The following is a 26,029-nucleotide window of genomic DNA, read 5'->3' on the forward strand; positions in this document are numbered from 1 at the left end:
ATGAAAGACTTGGGCTTCCAAGCTGTAAAGGAAGAGCAGTTTGCTTCTTAAAAAACTGCAGCCTGTTTGTATTATCTTCAGGGTCAAAATCTGTTAACTCATATTCAATGTATCTAGTACTGCAGGTGTAGTTTGCATTTTTTTATCTGCTTTGATTTGTTTGCCATCAATTAGAATCTACTTATTCCATATTTTAATCGAAACCAGTGAGCTTTGATTGGAGTGCTTGGGGAAAATCTCTATTTGGTCATCACACATGTACACTGTTCTCTTCATATTGTGGAAAAGGTGGACCAGGAAATAAACCCATATATTAGACAAATTTGACCACAGGAGGATGGTACTGCTCTGGCATCCTAGGCTGGGAGGCTGATGGTTAGAGAGCCTGTATGTAACTGCAGCTGGGTATGTCCCTACCTTTGTGGATGCTGGTGAAAATACAAGCTTGAAGGGCTATGCAGCTTGTCACAGCAGCCCAGTGTGAGAGAGCCCAGGCTGGTGAGAGTCAGAGGGCTCAGTCGTACCCCATTTCTAGGTGGCATCCTTGGGCCAATCTGTTATACTCTCTTCTTTTTTTTAAAGCCTCCTTTAAGGAAAGAGGACTTTGGTTCCTACACCTGGAACACTGGGAAGCTGACCTCATCTCTTTTTATAGCGGCTTTTCATCCAACATGAGGGGAGGGTGGCAGGGTGTAAAAGCATAGTTAGGCATGCCAAAAAAAAATCTGAAGAGCAACAAGCAAAAGCTAACAATGAAAACATTTTAAGTACATTTGAAGCAAGAAGCTTGCCAAACAATGAGTGTGGTCACCGGAAAATTAAGATGCTAAAGGAGCACTCAAAAAAGATAAGACCATGAAGGAGAAGCTAAATGAATTCTCTGCATCAGCCTTCACTGCAGAGGATGTGAAGGAGATTCCCACATGTGGGCCATTGTTTTCAGATGATAAATTTCAGGAACTGTCCTAGATTGAGGTAGATATGGAACAAATGGATACATTAAATTGTAATAAGTCACCAGGACCAGGCAGTATTCACCAAAGAGTTCTGAATGGACTCGTATATGAAATTGCAGAAATACTGACTATGATATGTATCTTATTGTTTAAATCTGCCTCTGTGCCAGATGATGTGATAGCTAGTTTAAAAAAATGTTCTGGAGGAAATCCTAGCATTATAGGCTAGTAAGCTTAACCTTAGTACCAGACAAATTGGTTAAAAGAAGAAGAGGGATGACAACAATACATCGGGGAAGAGCTTTTGCTAAGGGAAATCATGCATCACTAATCTAATCTAATTCTTTGAAGGCATCAACAAGGCTTAGACAAGGATGATCCAGTTACTACAGTTTACTTGGACTTTTAGAATCCCCCTGACAAGGTCCCTCACCAAAGGTTCTTAAGTAAACCAAACACACATGGAATAAGAGAGAACGTTCTCTGAAAACCAGTATCTGGTTGAAAAGGCAGAAAACAGAGGGTAGGAATAAATGGTCAGTTTTCATAATGGAATCTCCCAAGGATCTTTACTGGGATCAATGTTGTTTAACATATTCATAAATTATCTGAAAAAAAGGAGGAAACAGAGATATGGCAAAATTTGCCAATAATAAAAGATTACTAAAGATAGTTAAATCCAAAGCTGATTGTGAAGCATTACAAAGTGATCTCACAAAACAGGGTAAGTGGCCAACAAAATTGCAGACAAAATTCCATGTTGATAAATGCCATGTAATTCACTTCAGAAAACACAATCCCAACTATATATACAAAATGATGAGCCCTAAGTTAACTGTTAATACATAAGGAAGAGATTTTGAAGTCATCCTGGATAGTTCTCTGAAAATATCTGCTCAAAGTACAGTAGTAGTTAAAAAAGCTAACAGAATGTTAGGAACTATTAAGGAAATGGACAGAAAAATATTCCAGTGCTGCTATATAAATCCATGGTATGGCCACACATTGACTACTATGTGCAGTTTTGGTTACCTCATCTCAAAAAAGATATAGGTCCATCAATGGCTATTAGCCAATATGGGCAGAGGCACAAACCCCTTGCTCTGGGTATTCCTAAACATATGACTGTCAGCAGCTGGAATAGGATGACAGGGGATTTATCATTCAATAATTGCCTTGTTCTGTTCATTCCCTCTAAGCATCTGGTACCAGCCATTATTGAAAGATAGGATACATAGCTAGATGGTGTATTAGCTTGACCCAGTATGGCCATTCTTACATTTTTATGTTGTAATTGGTTTCAGCAACCAGGCATGGCTGGGACTAACCTAAGTATAATAATAAGTACCACAAGCAAGTATACCAGGTTGCATACAATAAATATACAGGGAGCTCCTCATCAATATTCCTGCAAAAATTCTGAGGCAGCAAGTGTTTCTCATAAAGAGATAAGGATAGCAACAAATGGAAAGAGGAGAGGAAAAGGGGAATTACAAAAACAAGAGAAAGACGGTTTCACCCATAAAAATACCCTTTATGAAAGAAACTTGACTTACAAATCATTGCTTTTTATCATATTGGTTTAGAAACTCCTGATACATTAAACCCCTGATACTGTGACAGTCACTATTATTTCTTGGATGCTGAGAAAACAATATTCAGTAAAATAAGAGCTTGGTTCTTAAAGGTTAAACCTTCACTAATTTCAAACATTTTCTATTCTTAAACTTGGTTCTACAATGGAATATAAACTTTACTTGTTTATTTTTTAATTAAAACAAATTAAATTTATCTAATCTGTTAACTCTTTCTGTTTGATCATCCCTGAAACTTTGAGGAAGCTTGATTGTTATAGCAGTTTTTAACAGTCTCTGGACTTTAAATGGTCTTACCTGTACACTTGTAATCTGAGGTTACTCCTTTAAGCACAGCATCAAACACTGATATTTCCACTCTTTGTTTCCTGTGGTGACAGCTCAAGAGCACAGAAGGCTGGGATACAATAAGATGCAGAAAAGGTTCTAGCTGGAGGTCACCAGTTCCTCTGCGACCAGGCTGTCGAACAATAGTGATACCAAGGGCTTGTCGAGCAGATGACCTTGTGGAAGCATGAAGACTTTCTAGTGATAGTAGACCTGATTTTCTCCCAGTGGGCAAAGAACTGTTACTGTTCAAGAGATCATCTGCAGTTACTGATGAAATACATGCCTGACTAAGCTTCCTGGTTTCTTGGCTACCATCTGAATCTGTTTCTGGAAGGTTTAGTGAGCTTTTACTTATTTTCTCAACATCTTTCTGATCTTGCACTGATTTAAATTTAGGTAAAGGAGTACATGAATAAGACATCAAGGAGATTCGGCTTGCAGTAATAAAAATGTCAAAGGGAATGAAGTTCAGGTTCTTCACAATCGAAGACTGTCGGGAAGGACGGGCAATGCGGTGTTGGCTAGTGCCACTATGTTGTTCTATTTGAACTATTCTGATTTTAACACTATCACTGCCAATGCCACTATCTTGGGCACCACTATAACGTGAAGATGTTTCGACTGCTCCTCCATCAGACATATCCATTTTTTTCTGTTCTTGTTTGGAAACCTGGAAAGGAAAATATTATATTATTAGATCTACATCCCAAGTATTTCCATTTCAGTGGCTACAAACAATTGCTATTTAAACATGATTTCAAAAAAAGGGAATTATAAAAAACCTGCCAAGTTAACTTTTAACAGAGAATTCACTCATGAAAACACAGCAGGTGTCTGTTCCGAAGAAATGATGACTCATATCTGAAGAAGTGCCAAAGGAATATGTGAAGGAGAAAAAAAATGAATAATGATTTCTAGGATCAAACTATCTTTTTTCAACTAATTCTTTATATTTTAAAGATTCTAAAAGAAAAACATTGGTTAAAACAGTATCATGCCTCTATGAAACAATATTGACAATTAGAAAAAGGTTGAAATTCAGAATTTCTTCCAAGTTTCATGTGTTAAATCTAAAAAAAAAAAAACCATTGCCATTAAAAATGCTTTAGAATATTTACACAATACAAAAAGTACTAATTAATATCAAATTCATAAAAAAAACTAAATGGAAATTGTAAGACATAAATACTGTGTTGTAGGACTTGAAAGATTTTTTTTTTTTTAGTAACGCAAGTGCCAGCCTCATTATATAAAACTACATAGCTTATTGCTCAGGTAAACGTCAGCTACTTATAAAGCCTGCCACTATGGTGGTATAAGTGGTATATTTACTCTCTACAGTTTTATGCATTTGGCTATGACTTTCACAGGATCTCATCAAACAGAAATGTTTAAACAGACATCACTGGTTATAGCAACACTTTAAAAAGACAGTTTGTACTATGGAATAAACAGTAAAAGATTTTAGGTCTTGTCATAGTGAACATACCTAATCAAGAGTTACATTGGGGTGGGCAAGATACAGCTCATGAGCTGGATCTGACCTACCAAGCCCTTTGTTCTGGCCCACAGCTACCCCATCAAGATCCTGAGGCTCTCTGCCTGTTGTAGCCTCAAGCTACTCAAAATGGCTGGCTGCTCCCTCTATGTGCCGCACGCTCCTTGTAGGAGAAGGGGGAGATTTCAAGTGCTGCTCCTACTCCAGTCCAATCCTTACAGCTCCCATTGCCTGTAAACTAGCCAATGAGAATTGCAATAAATGGGCAGGGGGTGGGGCAGCACACAAAGTCTCTCTCCTTTCCCCACCCGCGCACATAGAGAAGAGAGGCACATGGAGGGAGCAGGCAGCCATTTTGAGCAGCCTGTGACTGCCTGGGTTGCTTGCTGCCTTGGTCTCCCACTGTATTCAGACGTAGGTAAGCACCTCCTGGCCAGACCCTCACTCAGTACCTACCCTCTTCTGCATCCCAACTCCCTGCCCCAGGTCACCACCTCCTCCTGCCCCAGGTCCCCACTCAAAATAAGGATTTTAAGTAATGGTTAATTTACTAGTCAAGTTGATAGGCACTTCCGCATTCCTCCTTTGAAATGTACAAGAGCTCCCTCCTTTCAAAGGAGGAATTCGGAACTCCACATGCAGCCTGGGACCAGCGGGAAGTCCTGCTGACTCCGGGCTGCACTCAGCATGCCAGCTTTGAAATATACAAGAGTCCCCAGTAGGGGCTTTTGTTCATTTCAAAGTGGCAGTGCAGCACGGAGCCTAGGGTCAGCGGGGGACTCAGAGTCCCCCGCTGACCCTGGGCTCCATGTTGCATTGCTGATTTGAAATGCCACACGGAGCCAAGGTCAGCTGGGGAAAGCCAGCTCCATTGACTGATTGGAAGTGAAGTAGTGACATGAACTCACCCTGTCCTGCTCCTTTGAAGAGCCTAGAGTCACTGCCTACACTGTCGCAAGCTCCTTTTGGTGCAATGAGTGGAATGTCCCTGGCCTCTGCCCTAAGGGGATGTCTCCTTATACCATTCATAACAGTGAAGGGACAGACACAACCTGTCCCGAAATATACAATATCTTCCATTAAAAATATACAGGTAGTCACAATATTTATTGTGAATTAGAGGTACTGACAATATTTATTCACAATAAATATCATGAGAGTGAAGGGAAGTAAAGTACTAGATTTCTTTCTCGTTAGTCTTTCTACTGTATAACATATTAGGAAACTGGTTTCTTTAGTTTTGGTTTGTTTCTTTTTTAAGAAAAGCCGAGGAAGGTTATCGGAACTGCTTTACAAGCAAAGATTTCCTTAAAAATGTAAATGTATTAGAGAAAAGTATTACCATGAAAATCCTAAACAGAACCATTAACTAGCTGAGATTTTCTTTGAAAGTTTTTGTCAGCTCTGGTTACAAACTTTTCAGCATCACTCTCGTACATATTTTTCAAATCACCAATAAAAATCTTTGCAGCTGATTTCAATGATGTTCTCATATCATTGGTTCATAAATATGATATCACTTCTAAGGTAGCCTTTACAAAAATAACTTACTAGAAGCAGCCCTAATGAATTATTGTATTCTGAACAAGGAATTCTCCAGCCAGTGACTCAGTCTGAAACTGTGGCCAAATCAATTAACCCTTCTATCTCAGTCTCCTCCTCTGTCAACTGGCAATAATATTTACCTGCCTTATACTGTGATGATGGGTGCTTTAGAAATGCCAGTGAAGTTTCATTATGTGGACATGCTTGTCTCTCTTCCCAAAAGAAGTTGGTGAATAAAAGATATTACCTCTCCCACCCTGTCCTGCTAATATCCTGGGACCAAGTCAGCTGCAACATCTGTGCATGGACAGAAGAGACAGTTATGAAGAAATCCTGAAATGGCACTTCATGTTTGGGATTCTCCACAGCAAGGTAGAGGAGTATTTGAACCAACAACTATTTTGATGCAATGGTTTAAACGGGAGCATAGGAGCTCCAAACTGGTTAATAGCCTCTTTGTTTAGCCCTGTGAAGAGAGTTATGAAAGTAACAGGGGATAGAGCCTGCAGACTCCTCCTGTGCAGTCACTGTGATTTGCCATTCATCTGCTACATACAGCAGAATCATGACTGTTCCCCATTGGTTTAGGGTGAGCTAGATATGTCCTCAAGAAATGAAGGATAATCTACTTTACAAATGAAAATCTTTTTTACAAGTACAGTACTAACAGTTGGCAAATTAATAGATTTTCGTAGGTTTTTATGAGTTTAGTTTGATTTAGAAACAGAAGCGAAAGTAAGCGGGTGTGCCCTGGCACGTAGCTCCAGCAAGAGCTGGCTGAGGCAAAAGCCAGCAGGGAGCTATTTAAAGAACTGACAGGGACCTGGGTTGCAACAGAGCAATATCTGTAAGAAATTTTTAGTGACTTTCATGGCTGTTTAGAAACTTCCCCCCCCCCCTCCATTTTTTGTGAATATACTGACCTGGAGAAAACACCTGCCAAAGGGTAAGAGGGTAGCTCTTCCTCCACTCCCAGTTGACCCTTGTCTTTTTTTGCTAAGACTACCAATACAAGTACTAATTAGTCTCAACTGTACAGTTTCTTGTGATGCGGATATCTGACTAATAGAAATATTACTTAGACTTCCAAGTCAATTCACATATGTCACAGATATGTCAGATGGTAACTACTTCTGCTCTGTACCAAGCAAGGAGGAAGATGAAGTAGTGACCCAAAGGTGAAAGGCACTGTTTCATATTACCTATCAGCCACGTCTCCTCGCTCCACACAAAAGTAATGATATTGACATTTTCTTATGTTCTTATGATTAAGATTGGAATAAACAAGTAATAATTTGTAACACATTTTGATTGATGATGCTTCAGTACAAAACAAAAAGTAGCAGGAGTATCACTGGGACTTTGCATATCAGTCTCTTATAGAACTCTGGGCCAGATACTGCCAGTTACTGTTTTTGTAGTTACCTTTAAAATATGTCTGGTAATCAAACTGGGCATCAATTAAATACTCCTTTGAAGAGGCAGCGGTGGTAGGGGACTCCCAATGGAAAAACTCCAAAGAGATTTTTTGGAATAAATGGGCCAATACTTTAAAGATGTCAAAAACTGCAAAATCAGCTTGCTGTTAGCAAATGTAATGGTAACATTTATCATAGCAATGTATTATATCAGTTCTCTTACTCTTTACATAACCCATTTAAAACGAACAATAAAAGTTTTCTTTAATTAGCTACTGGTGTGCATTAACATGATCATGATTAAACCATAAAAACCAAACTGTACATTACTCTGGTCCCCATCCCATGTGTTTTAAATTATTTAGTTGAAAATGTACTTTGAGTCCCTTTTAAAAGTTCAACCTTCTGCTTTCAGAGAATTAAATGCATATTACTGTAGTGGAGAAGATAATGTTTCAGACCTCCAGGCATATATTAAATACACTGGCAGCACATTAGACAAAATGCTTTACTTATTAGATACTTCCTATTCTAAACAGTGTCATCAAAGGCTAAAAACAAAATCCATATAAAAGCTGCACAATGCTTCCACACAGAACCTGTGCCAAAATCCCTGTACTTTCCAACTAATGAGGAAAGGATGTGTACTCTTAACATATGAATGTAAGATTTTCCAAGCATTCACTTTAGGAAACAGGACTATTGATTCCACATGGCTTACGTTAAATGAAACTGTATTGGTACAATAACCTTTAAGATATCTGGCATGATAACTGTAATTAAACAGTATTCAAAGGAATAAAACAAAAGGGAATTTGGTTCCACAATGGATAATTAAAATAAAATGAAAAAAACATCATGTCATCTATCAAGATAAATTGTTATTGTTTAAGAACTATTTAAATACTGTTAAAATATACTTTTAGATAAAATCTGAAAGGACTGGAAAATATTTGTGGCTTAAAAATGGATAGTTTGGCGAAGAAAAAAGTGTAGGACTCTGAAATTTTATGCTGAGAAAATAGCTTTAAAGCTTTGAGCATAACCAGATGGTACTTAAATCAGAGGAATTCTACAGTCTCACTGTCAGAATGAATTGCAATATGAAAAGGCTTTCAATAGCTAGAAAAACATGTCAAGCTGATAGTTTACTTCTTAGATGACTTCAATCCATTTTCCCATCCTTTCACAGTTACATAGCTTATCAATACTACCCACCAAGGAAAAGGTGTTGAAAGCTACACTAGTAGCGAGGGAACTGTGGCTAATTCTCCCCTTTCATGTGTTGAGATAGGTAACTTTACTAGCTTAACCCCTTGAATTAATATGTACTCATGAACACACACTGTTTCTGAATTACAATATGAAGTAAGCAATATTGTTTATGGTGTAGGGAAGACTAAATCTGGTAACCAAACTTCCTCCCTCCTTCCCTTCCTTTCTCCCTCTTCACAATTTTGATAAGTTTATACATGAGATTTTTTGCTAAAAGACAGATCCTTCAGAACTCAACTTTTTAAAGGGAAGGAAATCAAATACCATGGTAAACTTTGAAAATGACAGTTTAGATCTACAATTCATATACTTTCAAAGAAAAGGGAAACTTTTAAAATGAGTGATAAGTTATTCATTATATATACTGTGTTTTCTTCTTGATTCTTCAATCATTTTGTTCAACAACAGGTAATATAATGGTTGAATTTTAAAAGTTCCTACCTGTTTGAGAAATATGACTAGTTTTACTACTCCCTACTTTAATAAGCCAATTAGTAGAATCAATATAAGCAAAATAATCTTTTTAAATGCACTAATGCATCTGCATATTTTTTCCAGTTTCTAATATTAATTGTGGTTACATAATGGCACTATTGAACTAATATTTCCAGCTTGCAACAGTCATTCCCTAACTTTGATCAAAATAATCATGAGATCATTTTTCACATCATATAAATTATGGAAAATGTCACAAGTGTGAAACCACAGAATCAAAGTGCCAATCACATCTAGTACATCATTGTGACATCTGACCTAGTTTCACTGCTCTTCCTAAAAAGAATTAGTATCATCATGGAAATAAACATATTGTCTATCTTATACAATCAAATACAGAAAGAATTCCGGATTTTTTTTAAATATTGTCCTTAAACTAGCATTATAGAGAAAAAAACACTTTAGATTTTATTTCAACTTTATAAAAAAAAAAAGTCCTTTAGCTATCAAAGAAATTGAAGCCAAACAGATGCAAACCTATTTGACTACGATCACTGTCATCTAAAGATCCTTTTCTTTGCTAACTACACTTTACTACAGGGCTACTCAACATGTGGTCTGTGGGCAGAATGTAGCTCGCGGCCCATTTGTTGCCCACAGTGTGGTTTGGGCTTACACGGGGCTCAACACTCGGCCTGTGGGCGGAAGCCAAAACAAAAAAGTAGTCACTATAATGGTCTTTTAGTAGCTAAATTCCTGGACTGTCATTGCTCCTTAAAAGTGGAAGTCGGGTGGAAATCGGGTAAATATTGCATTTTATTAATATTAGCAGAACTGACTTAAATGGGGCCCGTATGTTATGTAATCTTGTCTTAATCTTTGTATTCATGCCCGTTAGTGTGAAAAGAAGCTATTCGCATATATTTGCATATATATTTCATTTCCATGTATATACTACCACAATTAAGTTGCGGTCCTTGGCATGTGCTGTGAGTATCATTGTGGGCCCCGGGGCTTCCAAAGTTGAGAAGCCCTGCTTTGCTACACTGTTGTGTTATGAAGAAAAATGAAAACTAATGACTAGTGTTGCTTTACAAACTATTTATACAAATGAACACAGATTACAAGTCTGAGAATTATGAAAACTTTTTTTTCAATTTGACATTAACTCCCATGAATAATTAAGAAACATACATTTTTGAACTATCATTTTAAAATTATGTCAGTACTATAGTTCATAATATTGTATTTGCAGTTTGCTGAATTGTAAACTAAGGCTTTAATTCTGCAATTGGTCTCGGCTGTCAGCCTGATGTGCCTGCATGGATCAAACTGCAAGATGATGATCTAGGTTATTTGACTACAGAGGTAGTGTAAAAAATTCAAGTTATCTCTCATCTGAAGAAGCTTTTTTCACCAGAGCTTGCTGCCCAGCAATGGCTATTTCAAAGATAACTTCACTAAGCATATTATACATGATTTTACATAATTACTCTAAATTGAAATGTAATGGAAGTTTTCACAATACTGATTATGCAAAAGAGCAGAATTACATCACTGTATAACATATAGGATAGTAAAAGTACTATAGTTTCAGTTTCCTCCTTCATTAAGTAATTTTTCTATTTCTTTGAAGTTTGAATAAGACACTACTGTCAAATATCATATATGAGAGCTGTGCTAAATGTTCTAGTTGTAATTTGGTTATAGTCAAATATGGAAATTCCTACTAACCCAGGTAGAATGAATAATTTTCTTCTTAATATAGACAGCATCTTTACTATGCTGTATTACAAAGAGTCTATGAGACTTTACAAGCCTTTTTCTAGAGATATATACTTTCAATTAAAGAAAAAATAATTCTAGACTGAAACATGGCATGCAAGTCTTACAAGAACAATGGATATTTAAAATTCTAAGTAAATAGTTTGGCCACTTCTTTGCATATTAACACTTTTTTCACTAAAATTAATTTCATGTTTATTTTTGCTTCTTTGCTTTTTGTAAGAAAATCATGGCTCAGGTTTAAAAAAGTGCATGTACTTGAACCTTAATCAAAATTGTTGCTTGTATGTGTGTGCTGTCAGAAGGCAGAGTTTAATTTTTTATTCTTAAAATGACTGCTGTACATTCAAGTTAACTACTTTTCAAAATGGTGCAATCAAAATTATAACTCTGTTTTGCATCATGGTTTCTGACAGACTTTCAGAGAAATCCTCTTTGTTTTAAGAACTCACACAAAGTTTTGCAATTGCTACAGTCTCACTTTCAAACATCATTCACATATATTTCCATTAAGATAGAAATGGATGGAACTGAATAAGCTGTTAAGAGTTGAACTGATCTCACTAGAAACAACTGTGTCCCATCAAATTCTCTGAAAGTTCTATTAAGTCTGGATCGACTGTGAACCCAATAACATATTTGATGATGTAACACAACGATGTAATTTAAAGTAATTTCTGTCTTGTAAGTGCTACAATACTGAACTAATAAATCAGTACTTTCTTGACCAAGAACACATCTGCTGTATAAAAACTCTTCTCATTTGATCATGAAGTTTGGAAAGGAATTTTTTTATAAGGAAATACCAAATGCATCTCTTTAATGACATCTACAGATAAAAACCATGAAAAGTAACTATCTGATAATATTTCTAATTAATAAAAAATTAATACACTTGGAGAAAAATGAAAAAAATACAGAACTACATAAATTCAGTTGCCAGTTATGAGGACTATGATTGAGACCTGCACTCATCAGAACTACAAGAAGAAAAGTCAGAGGTTGTTCTTCTTTAACAAAATTACCACCACCAATGAGATTAGCATTTAGCATCAAATGTAATTAAATTACATAATGAATTACATAAAAGTATTTTTAAGATAATTTTTACATGACAAAAGTGTACTGATAGCCCCTTAACTGAAAACTATGTGTACTGTTAAATACAGTATCTCAGATATCAAACGTATAAAAGTAACTGTCCTAGGTTTGGACATCACACAATTAATATCATGACCAGAGACTTATTTGATCCAAGATGTCAATAAAAGCCTCCTAGCCCAAGCAAATAAACTCCATCTGCTTCCTTCCTAACCCCCGCAAAAAGCATGAGAAAATAAATTAGTCTTACCCAATGTCCTGAACACCAGAAAATCTGGGTTCTGTGAGACCAAGGAATCGGAGGAAAGAATTCCAAAGTTGAATACTACTCAACTAGAATGCCATGCAATTAACCTTGCCTCCTTAAAATCAGAGAGGTGTTAGTTTTAACACTTCAACTTTCATGGATTCTGTGCATTTAAAAAGGGATCATTAGATCATCCGTTCTTACCACCTGTGGATCACAGGCCATTCAGTCTCACCCAATTACCCCAGTACTGAGCCCAATAAATTGCAAAACCAACAAATATCCCTGTGACACCTTAGAGACTAACTATCTCTCTCTTTCTCTCTCTCTCTCTATATACACACACACACACACACACACACACACACACACACATAGAGTATCATGAGCTTTCATGGGCAAAATCCACTTCTTCACGAGCTGGAAACTGTAGTTTTTCCCACGAATGCTCATGATAATATATAGTTAGTCTCTAAGGGAATGTCTACACTATAGAGAAGATCAACACTGCTACTGTTGATCTTCCATGGTTCAAATTAACAGGTCTAGTTAAGTCAGATAATTCAAAGTGAGAGGGACACTCGGGTCGATGCTGGTAACCCTGCTTTCGTGAGGAATAAGAGAAGTTGAAGGAAGAGTGTTCTTCCTTCGACTTCCCACAGTGTAGACAGCGGCAAAAGCCGAAATAAGCTACTTCAGCTACTTTATGCATAGCTGAAGTTGAAGTTGCATATCTTAATTCGACTTTGTTCCATAGTGTAGACATACCCTACGGTGCCACAGGACTATTCACCATTTTTAAAGTTACAGACTAACATGGCTACACCTCTGAGACCAATAAAATGTCAGACTAAAGGATAACCTATATGTGAATAGAGTTTATCTTTCAGAAAGGCATCCTGGGGAACTAAACCATATAAAGTAGTACTCGAACTCATAACCCTGAAGATTAAAAGCCATATCCTTTACCAACTGAACTAGCCAGCCATGGTTCCAACTGCTGTAGCATCCTAAAAGGAGGGTGGCTGTTTTGCAAAGTAGCCAGGACCCTAGCCATGTGGAATTTTTCATGACATGTTATACTTTGCAGGAAAACTGGTTGGTAGCCATCACAAAATAAAGAGGCAAGGTGACATGTACTCCCTTGTGAAAGATAAGTTAATAAACAACTTGCCACATTGAAACAAAAGTGATTAAAGGTCTAAAAACATGACCTATGAAGGAAGATTGAAGGAACTGGGTTTGTTTAGTCTAGAAAAGAGAAGACTGAGAGGGCACATAACAACTTTCAAGTACCTAAAAAGTTGTTACAAGGAGGAGGAAGAATACTTATTCTCCTTAAGCTCTGATAGGACAAGAAGCAATGGGCTTAAATTGCAGTAAGGGAGTTTTAGGTTTGACATTAGGAAAAACTTCCTGTCAGTGTGGCTAAACACTGGAATAAATTGCTCAGGGAGGTTGTGGAATCTCCATCATTAGAGATTTTTAAGAGCAGGTTAGACATACACCTATCAAGGATGGGTTAGATGATGGTTGGTCCTATCATGAGTACAGAGAATTGGACTTGATGATCTCTTGAGGTTCCTTCTAGTTCTAGTATTCTCTGATTTGGTACTAGTTGGCATTTCCAAAATAGTCCAAAGTTGTAGCCCCAAACAATGTACTGCAGCAATCCTAACTTGGGTTGACAAAGGCTTACTGTGGAGAAATCGGTACCCAAAAGAAAAGGATCCATTTTACTGTCAAGCCCAAATAACAACAAGAACTCTTAGCAATTGCTATATGCGCACATGGAAGCAGCAAAGAATCAAAAGACAGATTTCAGATCCTGAACAAATGACTCCCTCTGTTAGAAGAACTGCTATAATCTCAGCCATTTCTTCGAGTTGCTTCAAAGGACTATATGCATTACCTCACTGCCTTTAAAAAGTAAGTCCTCAGGGCCATCTCACAATTTCCCAAAACTATTGTCTGTATTTTTCTGGAAAAAAATGGAGCAGAAACATTCAAGAAAAACTCGGAAACAAATAAGAACAGAAGCATTAACCTTTATTGGTCTCTGTCCAAAGGCAAAGTTGTGTATTCATGAACACTGACTGAGTTACAAAAGAGTAAGTGTACAAATATATATCTCACAAATTATAGAAGTTCTAGCTGGACTTTTTTTAGTGTGGTACACACTATCAAAAGATTTATGAAGCCCTAGTTTAGGGTTCCACATATTCTGTATATTTGTTGCCATGGAATTTGCCATAAAATATACTCTTCTCTGAAGAACAAAGCACCAGAATCTAGATTTTTATTTTTAAGTTATGGTTTCAGCCCATATGGTTTCTGAAATTACTTTTAAAATGTGTAGCAAGAGTAAACCTATGCAGTGTTGTCTACTTGAATCTGCAGATGACCTGAGAAAAGTGTTTAAAGAATTCTGAACAACCCCATTTATCTCAATGGTACATTAAAACCTGCCTCCAAAGCTTCTTTAAATGACAAAAGCCAGAAAACAACCCTGTACTCAGTTGCCAAAACCTTCAGCTTTCCTTCTGACAACTTCTGTGATGCAGATATCATTTGTCAGAACAAATATCTTTGTCCTAAAGAAACATTGAAAATGTGAGGATAGCATAAATTAATGTAATAAAATAAACTACATGAGGACTATTGTACTGATTGCATTATTTTTTAGCTTTCATTCATTACAAATATATATTTTTTAAATTTTAAAGAAACTGCTACAAAATTTCCAGTCTGCTGCAATGGAGTGCAGAAGAATCCAGGAACTTTGCTTGAGAATTTAAGTCCAACACTCTGAGGAATATCTGGAATCTTGCTCATGCATGAAGTGTAACACATTCATGTTAACTTTCTGCATTTTTTTGTATTTTAGTAGCTGGGCCAAATTGATCATTGGTGTAATGCCACTGATTTTGATCAACTTCTGATAGGTATGAATCAGGGCACTCAGGCAGTGAAGTACCCGACCCAGACCAGCACTCAGGATGTCACTAGAGAAAATTTCACGGGAAATCATTCAATGTGTGATGTGGATTAATATGAGTAGAAATGGCTGATAATGACAGGATGGAACAGCAGGAGATTTTCAAAAGCACAGAAGACAATTATGTGGCCACTACCGTTCCCTCTGATGTTTTCCATCCATGTACAGAATAATTTTTATGAGCACCAAGGCATGTGTGAATATGCACCAACGGTAGAAATAAAACCTAGCTGTGGGAGTTGGGCGGTATTTGAATCTGAGTGGTCACATAAGTGCACAGCCTCTTGGGAACACTGCACATAACTCATGTGTGATTTTGAATCTTTCCTATACAGTATCTATGTATTTTACAAGCGTTAAACCTCATCATCTGAGAAACTGTCTGGGAGACTGTCTTATGTCAGTTGCATCCCAGAGACTGGAAGAGACATGTTGCCAGCTGGTATGCCAGAAAGAGGCACACTTCACTGTGAAAATACATGATGATTATGAGAAAGAGACCCAACAAAAGGAAATATACAGATAAGGTTTTTACTGCCGTAAACATTTATTTTCCTTCTTATTTCTGAGGTAGATGAACTTTATAAGACCTTTACATGGGCATTTTAGAGGTGTTTTCTTTCACAAGCTACATGCTATTAAATATCTTGGTTTTAAATAAACTGAAAAGTGACCACTATATTTTATTTCTGGAAAAGGTATGGTATGAACTTTGTTGCTGTTTCTTTGAGAGAGGAAGGTGAAATTAGTGGGAGAACAAAACATGAGTCAAAGACAAGAAAAAATGGGCTTAAATTGCAGCAAGGGAGGTTTAGGATGGATATTAGGAAAAACTTGCTAACTGTTAGGATGGTTACACACTGGAATAAATTACCTAAACAGCAGTTTGATTGACATCTATCAGGGATGGTCTAAGATGGAGCTTGGTCCTGCCATGCGGGCAGGGGACTGGACTGGACTTGATGATCTCTCAAAGTCCTTTCCAGTTCTAGTAGTCTATGATTCTATGACTGAGGCTTCCATCTTGATTCATACAAGTTATTAAAGAGTAACCTGGGACTCCAGTGTGAGCACAAGGAAATAATTTAAAAGTAATAGGTCACATCACAACAATACACAGAAATAGTTGCTACTGTGACAGGGTTATTAAGTAAATACATTAATAAGGCAGAAACATTCAAATCAAAGTGTCACGTACTGCTTTCTGAGGGGGCGCGGTGCGCGTTCATCAACCCCCCCCCCCAGTTCAGAAGTTTCGTGCTCCCCCCCGTGAGTAGTCCATTCATAGCCAAAACCTCCAAATCTCCCCTCAAGGGGCTCAATTTTTCAGTCAGCTATGTTGGTTGGATCCTATTGGTTTGGAATAGTTGAGACATGGCCATAGGGGGAGTAGTGGGAACCGGACCCTCCCCCTCTAAAGGGTCTCAGCCCAGGGCCCTAAGGACTGGATGAATCCACATCCGATCCGGCTACTAGGGACTCTGCACAAAACTTGCCAGCCCACGGGTCAATATCCAAGGCTCAGACCTGGGCTACTTCCTACCCCCCTTCCAGTGCTCCTCCCAGCCAGCGACTTACTGTCTGTGCTGCGCCAAGGCCGCGCAACCGCCAAAAAGTCACTTCCTATGGCGGTTGCTTCACGGCTGCCCCTGAGCAGGGGCACCTTTGCCAGTGGCCAAACTCCCCATGGCACCTGCAACGGAGTCTACAAGTTGGAGGCTCTTGTCGCTCCGTGCTGCGCTCCGTCTGGGTCTGGTTTTTTGCGTGGCGTTCTCCAGTGGCCCCGTTTCCAGTATGCCCGGTGGGTTTAAATCTCCCACTGGGACGCCTCCCATGTGTGGGGGGCGTAGCGTCAGCATCCCTCTTTGCCCCGCCTCCCTCCCCTGACATCAGGCTGGCTCTAAACTCCCTGGATACCAGGGAGCATGAGCCACACTGGTGACGCCGCGGGGCTTGTTCCACCCACAGCGCCGGAGTTGGACCGACAGGAGTGCAAAGACTAGTCCAGTCATACAGGTGTACAAATGGCAATCATTGCTTCCAAATCCTCTCCACACTCATCAGAAAAAGCTCTGTAACGGTACTCCTGATCAATATGACAGCTTCCTCTACCACTTAAGAAATCACATACAACATTGGATTTGATCACACTCTCCCATGAAAAAACCCACAAGAGCAGTGTTAAGAGGAAACACTCACTATAATGTTATTTTCGTAGGAAATTTTCCCAGACTATCATCATGTGAAGCCTGCCCTATTGTGGGACATGCACACATACCTTGTTGATCCTCGGAGCACCAAAAGAGGACCACAGCCCTATGTCTGGAAGATCCACTCTGGCTCTATACCTTTCTTTATGGCACAGTTCCACAGAAATTGTGCTACAAGAGCTTCTGCAATCAATGAAACATTGTGAACCCAGTAGAAAGGAATGTAATACAATTTGGGGCAGTATTATCTTTTTAGTCTGATATGCTTAGCTATGTTGGAGGACAATGTTATTCTCCTCTGGTACATACCAGGCTTCATGAATTGGGCTTGTTTAGTTTGGAAAAAAGAAGATTAAGGGGGGACATGATAGCGGTTTTCAAATATCTAAAAGGGTGTCACAAGGAGGAAGGCGAAAATTTGTTCCTCTTGGTTTCTGAGGACAGGACAAGGAGTAATGGGCTTAAAGTGCAGCAGGGGAGGTTTAGATTGGACATTAGGAAAAAATTCCTAACTGTCAGGGTGGTCAAATATTGGAATAAATTGCCAAGGGAGGTGGTGGAATCTCCCTCTCTGGAGATATTTAAGAACAGGTTAGATAGACATCTGTCAGGGATGGTGTAGACGGAGCTTGGTCCTGCCTTGAGGGCGGGGGGCTGGACTCGATGACCTCTCGAGGTCCCTTCCAGTCCTATTATTCTATGATTCTATGATTCTATGATTCTATACCCACACTTAAGTCAAGTTCACGATAGATCTTGCAACTGCATGCAGTATCCTTGAGGACCATAGTGTATTAAGTGTATCTATTATGTATCATTGTGAGCTAGGGATTGTAAGCAACTCTTGAGAGTATTGTTATTGCTCCACCAGGAACTAAGTGTAGTAAGGTGTGATTAGGTGAATCTCTCAAGTTGTAGCCACCTCCAAAGGAGCTTGCATGTACTGCTTCCAACTGGATTCTAGAGACCAACTGACAAAGAAAGATCTTTTGTCTAAGACTGGGGTTTAATCGACTCAAGGCCTTCATTCTTGTCCAGCAAGATGGCCTGAATAGGACTTTTTGTCCAAGAGAGAATGATTTACAGAATGATTGAAAACTGTTTGACCTATTAGGACCCCCTAAGACTGACAGTTGAGCTCACATTTAAACATGTATGAGTTTATTAGGTTTTCTTTGTAATACTTTTACCCTAAGCACAGGCACTGGCCTTAACACAGACTGGCTTTCTGGGGATATAACAGTGTAAGGCACTGGTGGGCAGTAATTTTTGATGGGGGGCCACTCCAAGAATGTAGAAAGTGGTTGAGGGCTGCACTCTTTCATGGTATTAATGGAGGAAGTGTGGGGTCTGGGAGGGAGGTTGGGTACAGAAGGGAGCTCGGGGTGAGGAGTTTGGGTGAAGGAGGCAGTTGTGACCTGGGGTACTGGACTGGGGTGCAGTGGATTGGATTGAGACCTAGGCAGGGAATTGGGGTACAGGAGGAGTGCAGAAATTTGAGTTGTGAGCTAGGGCAGGAGGGGACTGTGATCTGGGGCAGGAATTGGGGTGCTGGATCTGGGAGGAGCTATGGGTGCAGAAGCAGGGCAGAGGATTTGAGTATGTGGAGTAGGGGGCAGAAGTGGGGGGCAGAGGGTTGGGAAAGGGAGGAGCTGGGGTACCAGAGGCAGGGTATAGCTAGGAGACTTACCAGCCAGCAGCTGGTTCCTGAATCAGCCTCCCTGCCAACCAGTGTTCCCCTTAAGCTGTGCTGCAGCACAGCTTCACAGGTGATTAATCAGCTTCCCCCAGTCAGTCAGCTCCACTCATGGGTGGGGTTGATTAATCACCTGTGAAGCTGTGCTGCCACACACCTTAGAGAGAACACCACTGCCCTGCCACCACCCAGACTGCAGCCATGTGCTCTGGAGCCCCTTGTGTTTCGTGGCTGCCTGTTATTGAAACAGGCAGCTCCTATTTGCCGGTTTCTGGATAGGAACCAGCCAACAGGACTGTGCTGGGGCTGGGAGCAGCTTCTAAAGCTTTCCCTCTCCCCTCTGGGCTCTCAGTTTTTAAAGAAAAAGTGCCCCGCAGCTGCATTTCTGAGTGGCATGCGGGTAGAGTAAGGCAAGTGGGGAAGCTCCCCACAGTGTCCATGGACTTGATCCAGTGGCTTGGCAGGCTGGATCTGGCCCGCGAGCTGTATTTTTCCCAGACCTGGTATAAAATTTGGGCCTGCACAGCCTTAAAACCCCATGGACAAAAGGGAGTGGGACAAGGGTTCCTACATAGAGATAAGTTATAACTGGATATTTGGATACTCCTGGAGCAGACCATGGAGAACACAGGGTACAGGTAGAGTCACTCTGAAACAATGACACCTGGTATCACAGAATGTGAGGAATATGGTCACCAAGGCAGGAGAGTTTTCTCCCATGCAAGAGGGATGTGACTAATGCATAAATTGTGTGTTATAACTGGATTCAATGGCATTAACAAGTGAGATACCTGAACAACAAGTGAGATCCTCTCTCTCAGATTGAAATTTCTAAACCAGTTTAAACAGGATGTCTTATTACAAACGCTTATTACACTTTGTTTGTGTCCAAATTGCACCAGCAGATTGTTTGTCCCTTTGTCTGAGTTGGTATTTGTCTAACTCTTTAACCTTGGTAAGAATGTTAAGATGCTCAACATCATCCTTGTTTCTAACAACTCTGTAATTAGCAATAAGCTCGTCTAATATTTAAGCCACTTCCAATACCTAAATATAGATTTTAGATGCCTGCCTTTATTCAGCTGAGTTTGAAAATTTAAACTATACTAAAAATGAATAGGCACACTGAATAAATGAAATAAATATATTTCCAGATTATCAGAATGTTGTATTGTCACAGAAATGAACAAAATAATGAAGAAATGGCTTATTGGTACCTTTTTGCATGTATCAGGGAAACCTCAACAATTCCCTTGCTATGCACAGGATCCCAGAGCTGCCCAGCAAACCCCAAAAATGTGTATTGCTGGCCAGGGAGATAAAATAGTCAAGATCCCTCCACCAGTGCATCCTGCCTGGCCTCCATCTTCAATTTAAAGTTCACACTTCCCTCTCCTGCTAGAACTGCTCAGTAGGGTGGAATTGCAAAATGTCTGCCTTCATCTAGTGTCTGGAAAACCCCTTACTGCATATGCTGATACAATTTGTGCCCTGTGACTGCGCTGGGGGTAGACAAAGACCAAGTTTTGCAAACATTGTTAATTATACGATGACTACAACTTTGTCTACATTTTGGAATTTTAATTCTAAACTGTGCATTTCCATTCACTGTTTGTTTTCCATTCACAGTCTTTTCATTTTGGCTTTTTATGACTACTTTTGTGCACATGCACATTTGATTGAATTGTGGAATTTATATACATTTTTTACTTCTATAGCTGTGAAATGGGCTCTTCCCACAAATGTGGTTATTTTGGGATTATATTAGAGTTTTGGAGGATTTTTTGCCCCACATTAAAAAAGCAAATTTCTGCCTAAAATTATCTCACTTAGTAAGAGAGTAAATGCTCAGCCCCTCTCCCATCACAAGAACTATACCTAGGTTTCTACTGGGATTAAAATATTTGCTTATAGGATATATCTAAAAAGTACAGTACATCTAACAGAACGATATATTTATTACTGATGTTTTTGGAAATAAAATGAAATGATGAGGTAAAGCTTCCAAACAATGGAAAGATGGTACGATGATGACTCAAGACACTGGAAAGCAATTTATTTTGATAGTTAGTGTTCCTCAAATAATCAAAGCTTACTTTATTTTCAGTGAATTTTTTTTACAGATTAGATGCCAAGTACTGGTAAAACCTAACAGGAAAATGATGCAAGTGTTATTCAAGTATTCCAGCTCAGGGGGTTCATTGGCATTCTCTAGACATTATATTTTGGCACTCTCTTCAATACTATTAAACTACAAACTTGTTCTAATTCTGAAATTGTATTAATAAAATACCCCAGTGGTAAAAATTATGCAAAAGATGAGTATCTAGTGTCATTTATGTTCCAAAACAGTGAGCCATTTGAAAACTTATCATGTAAATGTGAGCTAGCAAAACTTAATTTGCCTTCACCCAAATTATTGACAAGACAATGTCAAATTAATTATGAAGACTTTTTTCAGCACAAGCTTTAAAGCAGAACTCTGAAATGAAAAGGTTACAGATCGGTCTTGCCTATTGAGCAGGTGATTTTTTTTTCTTCCAACTACTGTACACCACATGAAAAAAAAACAACGAAAGAGAGGCAGGAATTTTCACTATATTTTTCTCATCTGATGTAAAATTCTAATCCAGACTTACTAAAGCCAAAAACTCTCTTAATAAAGTAATGAGCATTATTTATACATTTTCAAAATTAATTAAACTTCAGCACATACATTTTACCTAAGGTGTGAAAGCTTTGTATGTGTTACAAGTTTAGCACTGCTGGAACAGAATTCTGCCTACAATTTCAAACAGGACTTTGCGGTATTGCATACTACTGGAGTTTCTATACCTCCCAGATATAAAGCTATAGGCCTATGTCTAGACTGCAGAAATATATCAGAAAAAAATACGCAAAATGCAAAATGCAATTTGTGTATCTTTTCCTGCTTTTTTTTAGGAAGAGGCTTTTCTGAAATTTGGGCCATCTACATGAGGTCAAATTTCAGAAAAACATTGGACACAGCATAGCTTTTCCGGGATACCTTTCTTGTAACCCTTCACATTCCTTGGTAGCTGCAATTCCAATTGCAGTTTGGCCTTCCCGATTACACCCCTGCATTCTTGACCAATATATTTATACTCCTCCCTAGTTATCTGTCCAAATTTCTACTTCTTGTAAGCTCCCTTTTTGTGTTTAAGCTTACCAAAGATTTTGCTCACTCAAGCTGGCTGCCTACCATATTTGCTTTTCTTATTGTGCATTGGGATGGTTTGTTCCTGTGCCTTCAATAAGGGTTCTTCAAAATACAGCCAGCTCTCCTGGACTCCTTTCCCCTTCATTCCAGGGAATCCTGTCCATCAGTTCTCTGAGGGAGTCAAAGTCTCTGACCCTTCGAGACAGGGTTTCCTCTTTTGTGAGAGCCAGCAAGCATCCAGCCTTACAGGTTTAGTGTATGTAGCCTGGAGTGTGGTACATATTCCCTGTCCTGAGTCAAGAGAGCTTATACTGGGGGAAACTTGTATGGCTGACGTGTGCTGAGTTGGAGTATGGTAGGGTACCAAATTTGTCTTGGCCATTTGGGGACTATGAGTATGACTCTTTGCTGGCTCCTTTTTTACCTTTATTACCCTTTGATGTATGAGAGGTATAGGTGGAAATGCATATGCCAATGGGAAGTCCCAGGGTACTGCAAATGTATCTCTGAGAGACTGCAGTCCAGTGCCTCTCCTGGAACAATACTGGGGGCACTTGGAATTGATGTGCGTTGCAAACAAGTCTACAACTGGGTATCCCTATCTCCTGAAAAGGTTGTTTATGATGGATTTGTTGATCTCTCATTCGTGATTCTGTGGGAATTGTCTGCGGAAGGCATCTGCTAGTGTATAGTCCTTGCATGGCAAACGCATCGTGGTAGGTGTGACATTGTGCATATACACTATTGCCATAGTTTTGTTGCTTCTGCACACAGACTGCGTGATCTTGCTCCTCCTTGCCTGTTTATGTAATATGTTGTTGCAGCATTGTCCAACAGTAGTCTCGGTTTTGTCTCGTATGTGTGGGATCAGTTGAAAGCATGCCCTCCTCACTGCTCTGAGTTCCAACACACTGATGTGAAGTAGTAACTCTTCATGTGTCCATTGTCCCTGCAATATCACACTCCCCATGCAGGCTCCCCATCCCAGCAAGGACACGTCCATTGTGATAGTGATGGATGGGGTCAGCGTCTGGAATGGAAGTCTTATGCAGGCATTGTTTATGTCTGTCCACTGGTTTAGGGTGTTCTTGACCTGCCTCTGCACATGGATCATCTTGTGGAGCGGATGATACCTGGGACGGTACACGGAGTGAAGCCATGCCTGGAATTGCCTTCTATGTAGTCGGGCATTTGGGACTACAAATGTGGACACTGCCATGTGTCCTAGTATTTGCAGGCATGTATGTGCCGTGGTGTGTGCGGAACTCTGTATGGACACGAGCAACTCACGCATTCTCAACCATCTGTGGGTCGGCAGTGAGACTATGCCCTGAGTATAGTCCAACTGTGCTCCTATGAACTCCAGTGTCTGGGTAAGAGCGAGGGTGAGCTTGTCCAAGTTCAGTAGGAGCCCGAGCGTGTTGAATAACGCTCTTGTTGTCTCCAATGATTGCTCTGTGTCCCCATAGGTGGATGCCATGATCAAGCAATTGTTGAGATAGGGAAATATGTTTACTTGTTTTCTTCACAGATGTGTGGCTACCATGGAGAGGACTTTGGAGAAGACTCTCAGTGCTGTGGACAGGGCAAATGGGAGTACCCTGTACTGATAGTGTAAGTCCTTGATGGTAAACCTGAGGAATTGTCTGAGAGTCGGGTGAATAGATACATGAATATATGCGTCCTTGAGGTCGAGGGTAGCTAGTCATGCTCCTATCTCTAAGGCAGGTATGATCTTTGCCAACTTGAACATCTTGAACCGTTGGTACCTGATGAATCAGTTGAGTCCACAGAGGTCTAAGATAGGCCTTTCCCCTCCCCCCACCCGATTTCTTGATAGTATCGGGAGTAAAAACCCCTTCCTCTGTAACTGCTGGGTACCTTCTCTATAACGCCTAGTTCTAGGAGGCACTGCGCTTCTTCCAGGAAGAACAACTTGTGAGAGGGGTCCTGAAGAGGGAGGGGGAAGGAGTTGGGTTGGTGGAATTGCTGTGAATAGTATGCAGTATCTGGTTCGTATTATTACTGGGACCCACTGGTCCGAGGTGATGGTCTTCCATGCTGGACAGAATGCGGTGAGCCTGTTTCCAAATATTTGTTTGCTTGGTCGTACCCGCCCTGGAGAATTGGGGGCTGTACCTCAACCAAATCCTCAAATTTGCTGGCGTGAGGTAGATGCCTGGATTGATGACTGCTCATTTGACTGTCTTCGTCAAGTTTGTCTCATATGCCTTTTGTTCTCATAGGGTCTTTGCTGTTGTGTATACCCTGATGCTCTTAACCACCTTTGGATATATTGTTTGTATGTTGCCTCATGGCTCTGGGCAGCTGTATCCCTAGTGTGTGGAGCATCGCCCTAGAGTCCTTTAGCATGTGGAGTGCTGAGTTTGTTACCTCTGTGAAGAGCTTCTCCCCCTCAAATAGGAAATCCTCAATGTTCGCCTGAACCTCCCTGGGGAACCCCGACAGCTGCATCCGTCTCATTACTACCGTGGATGCCATCGACCTGGCAGCTGTGTCCACTGCATCCAATGCAGTCTGTAAAGTTGCTCAAGAGATCAATGAGCTTTCTCTGATATATATTGAATAAAGGAATTGAATGATTTTTGCTAGTAGAGCCACATAATTCACAATTCTTAGCTGGAGGGAGGCTGATGAGAATGCCTTCTTTTCCATAGCATCCAGTCTTTTTGTCTCTATCGTGACTCAGTGTTCTGGGGTACTGTTATTGTTTACCCCTCTGGTTGGCTGCTTTGACTACTAGTGAATTCGGGGAAGGGTGAGAGAAGAGGAATTCGACCTCAGAAGGGGCGACGTAGTATTTCTTATCTAGCTTTTTTGATGTTTTCCAGATGAACGTAGCAGGATCCATCAAGGCTTTGTTCATCAGTAAAACCAGCCTGTAGTGTTGAGGTAAACTGAGGATGCTTGTGAGTTTGTATTTGTTCTGCGTTATGTCAGAGAGTTTTATGGAAAGCGTGTCCGACACTCTCCTAAACAAGTTTTGAACCTTCTGAAGTCATCCCCTCTCATTGATGATGTAGGAAGACTGTGCTCTTCTGTCGTGGAGTAGGAGGTATTAGGTGGAATAGAGGAAGCCTGAGTTGCCTCCTCTATAGATGACTCACTGTCATGGTAGGTTTGGTCCCAGTCAGCTTGCTTTCAGATGTTCATGTCAGCTGACTGTGTCCCCGGGACCTGCATATTGTGTTGAAACTGTTGGGTTCAATAAAGTGCCCAAGGGTCCCAACAGGCCCACTGTGGAGGAATTGGTGGAGGCATCCACTGTGCCATCTGCCATGTCTGCATTTGCTGATGTTGCATTTCTGCATGTGGGGGGACTCTGTGCTGGCCCTTTGACTGTTCCTCCTCATCCTCATTTAATCTGGCAGATGTTTGTGAGGCTGCTGTCAAGAAGAAGAGTGAACATCTGGAGCGTGGCATGCCATCGGTATCGAATAGTGGCGAGCATAGTACTGATGCTACTGCGAGTTCCACTTGTGTTATGAACCTCGGTACTGGAGTATGGGGGGGCAGTACTGTGTAGTTCCTTACAGCAGGCTGCGTCTGTACCATCAGTGCTTTAAAATGCACCAGTACTGAGTGTTTGTTCAAATGTGGCATTCCGCTACTCTGCGGCTTGCTTGCTGTTAAACCATACCGCATTCTCTGCTGGTACCGCTTTCCTATGGGGAGAGCTTGAAGCATGGCCAGCGTCTCCTTGCTCCATATTATGGTCACAGGTTTTCTTTAAGCCCT

The 26,029-nt window shown here is 40.0% G+C and overlaps 1 protein-coding gene across 6 annotated transcripts in view; it reads right to left on the reverse strand.

The window, feature by feature from the left end:
• Window positions 1–26,029, reverse strand: part of VPS13B (vacuolar protein sorting 13 homolog B) — a 999,042-nt gene that overhangs the window by 235,576 nt on the left and 737,437 nt on the right. For all 6 annotated transcript variants that reach the window (XM_075920306.1, XM_075920307.1, XM_075920304.1 and 3 more), the window contains one exon: window positions 2,849–3,551. In XM_075920306.1, the coding sequence (XP_075776421.1) occupies window positions 2,849–3,551 (703 nt within the window). The remainder of the gene's footprint in view (window positions 1–2,848; window positions 3,552–26,029) is intronic.

The sequence above is a fragment of the Pelodiscus sinensis genome, chromosome 2 (genome assembly GCF_049634645.1).
Source record: "Pelodiscus sinensis isolate JC-2024 chromosome 2, ASM4963464v1, whole genome shotgun sequence".
NCBI lineage: Eukaryota > Metazoa > Chordata > Testudines > Trionychidae > Pelodiscus > Pelodiscus sinensis.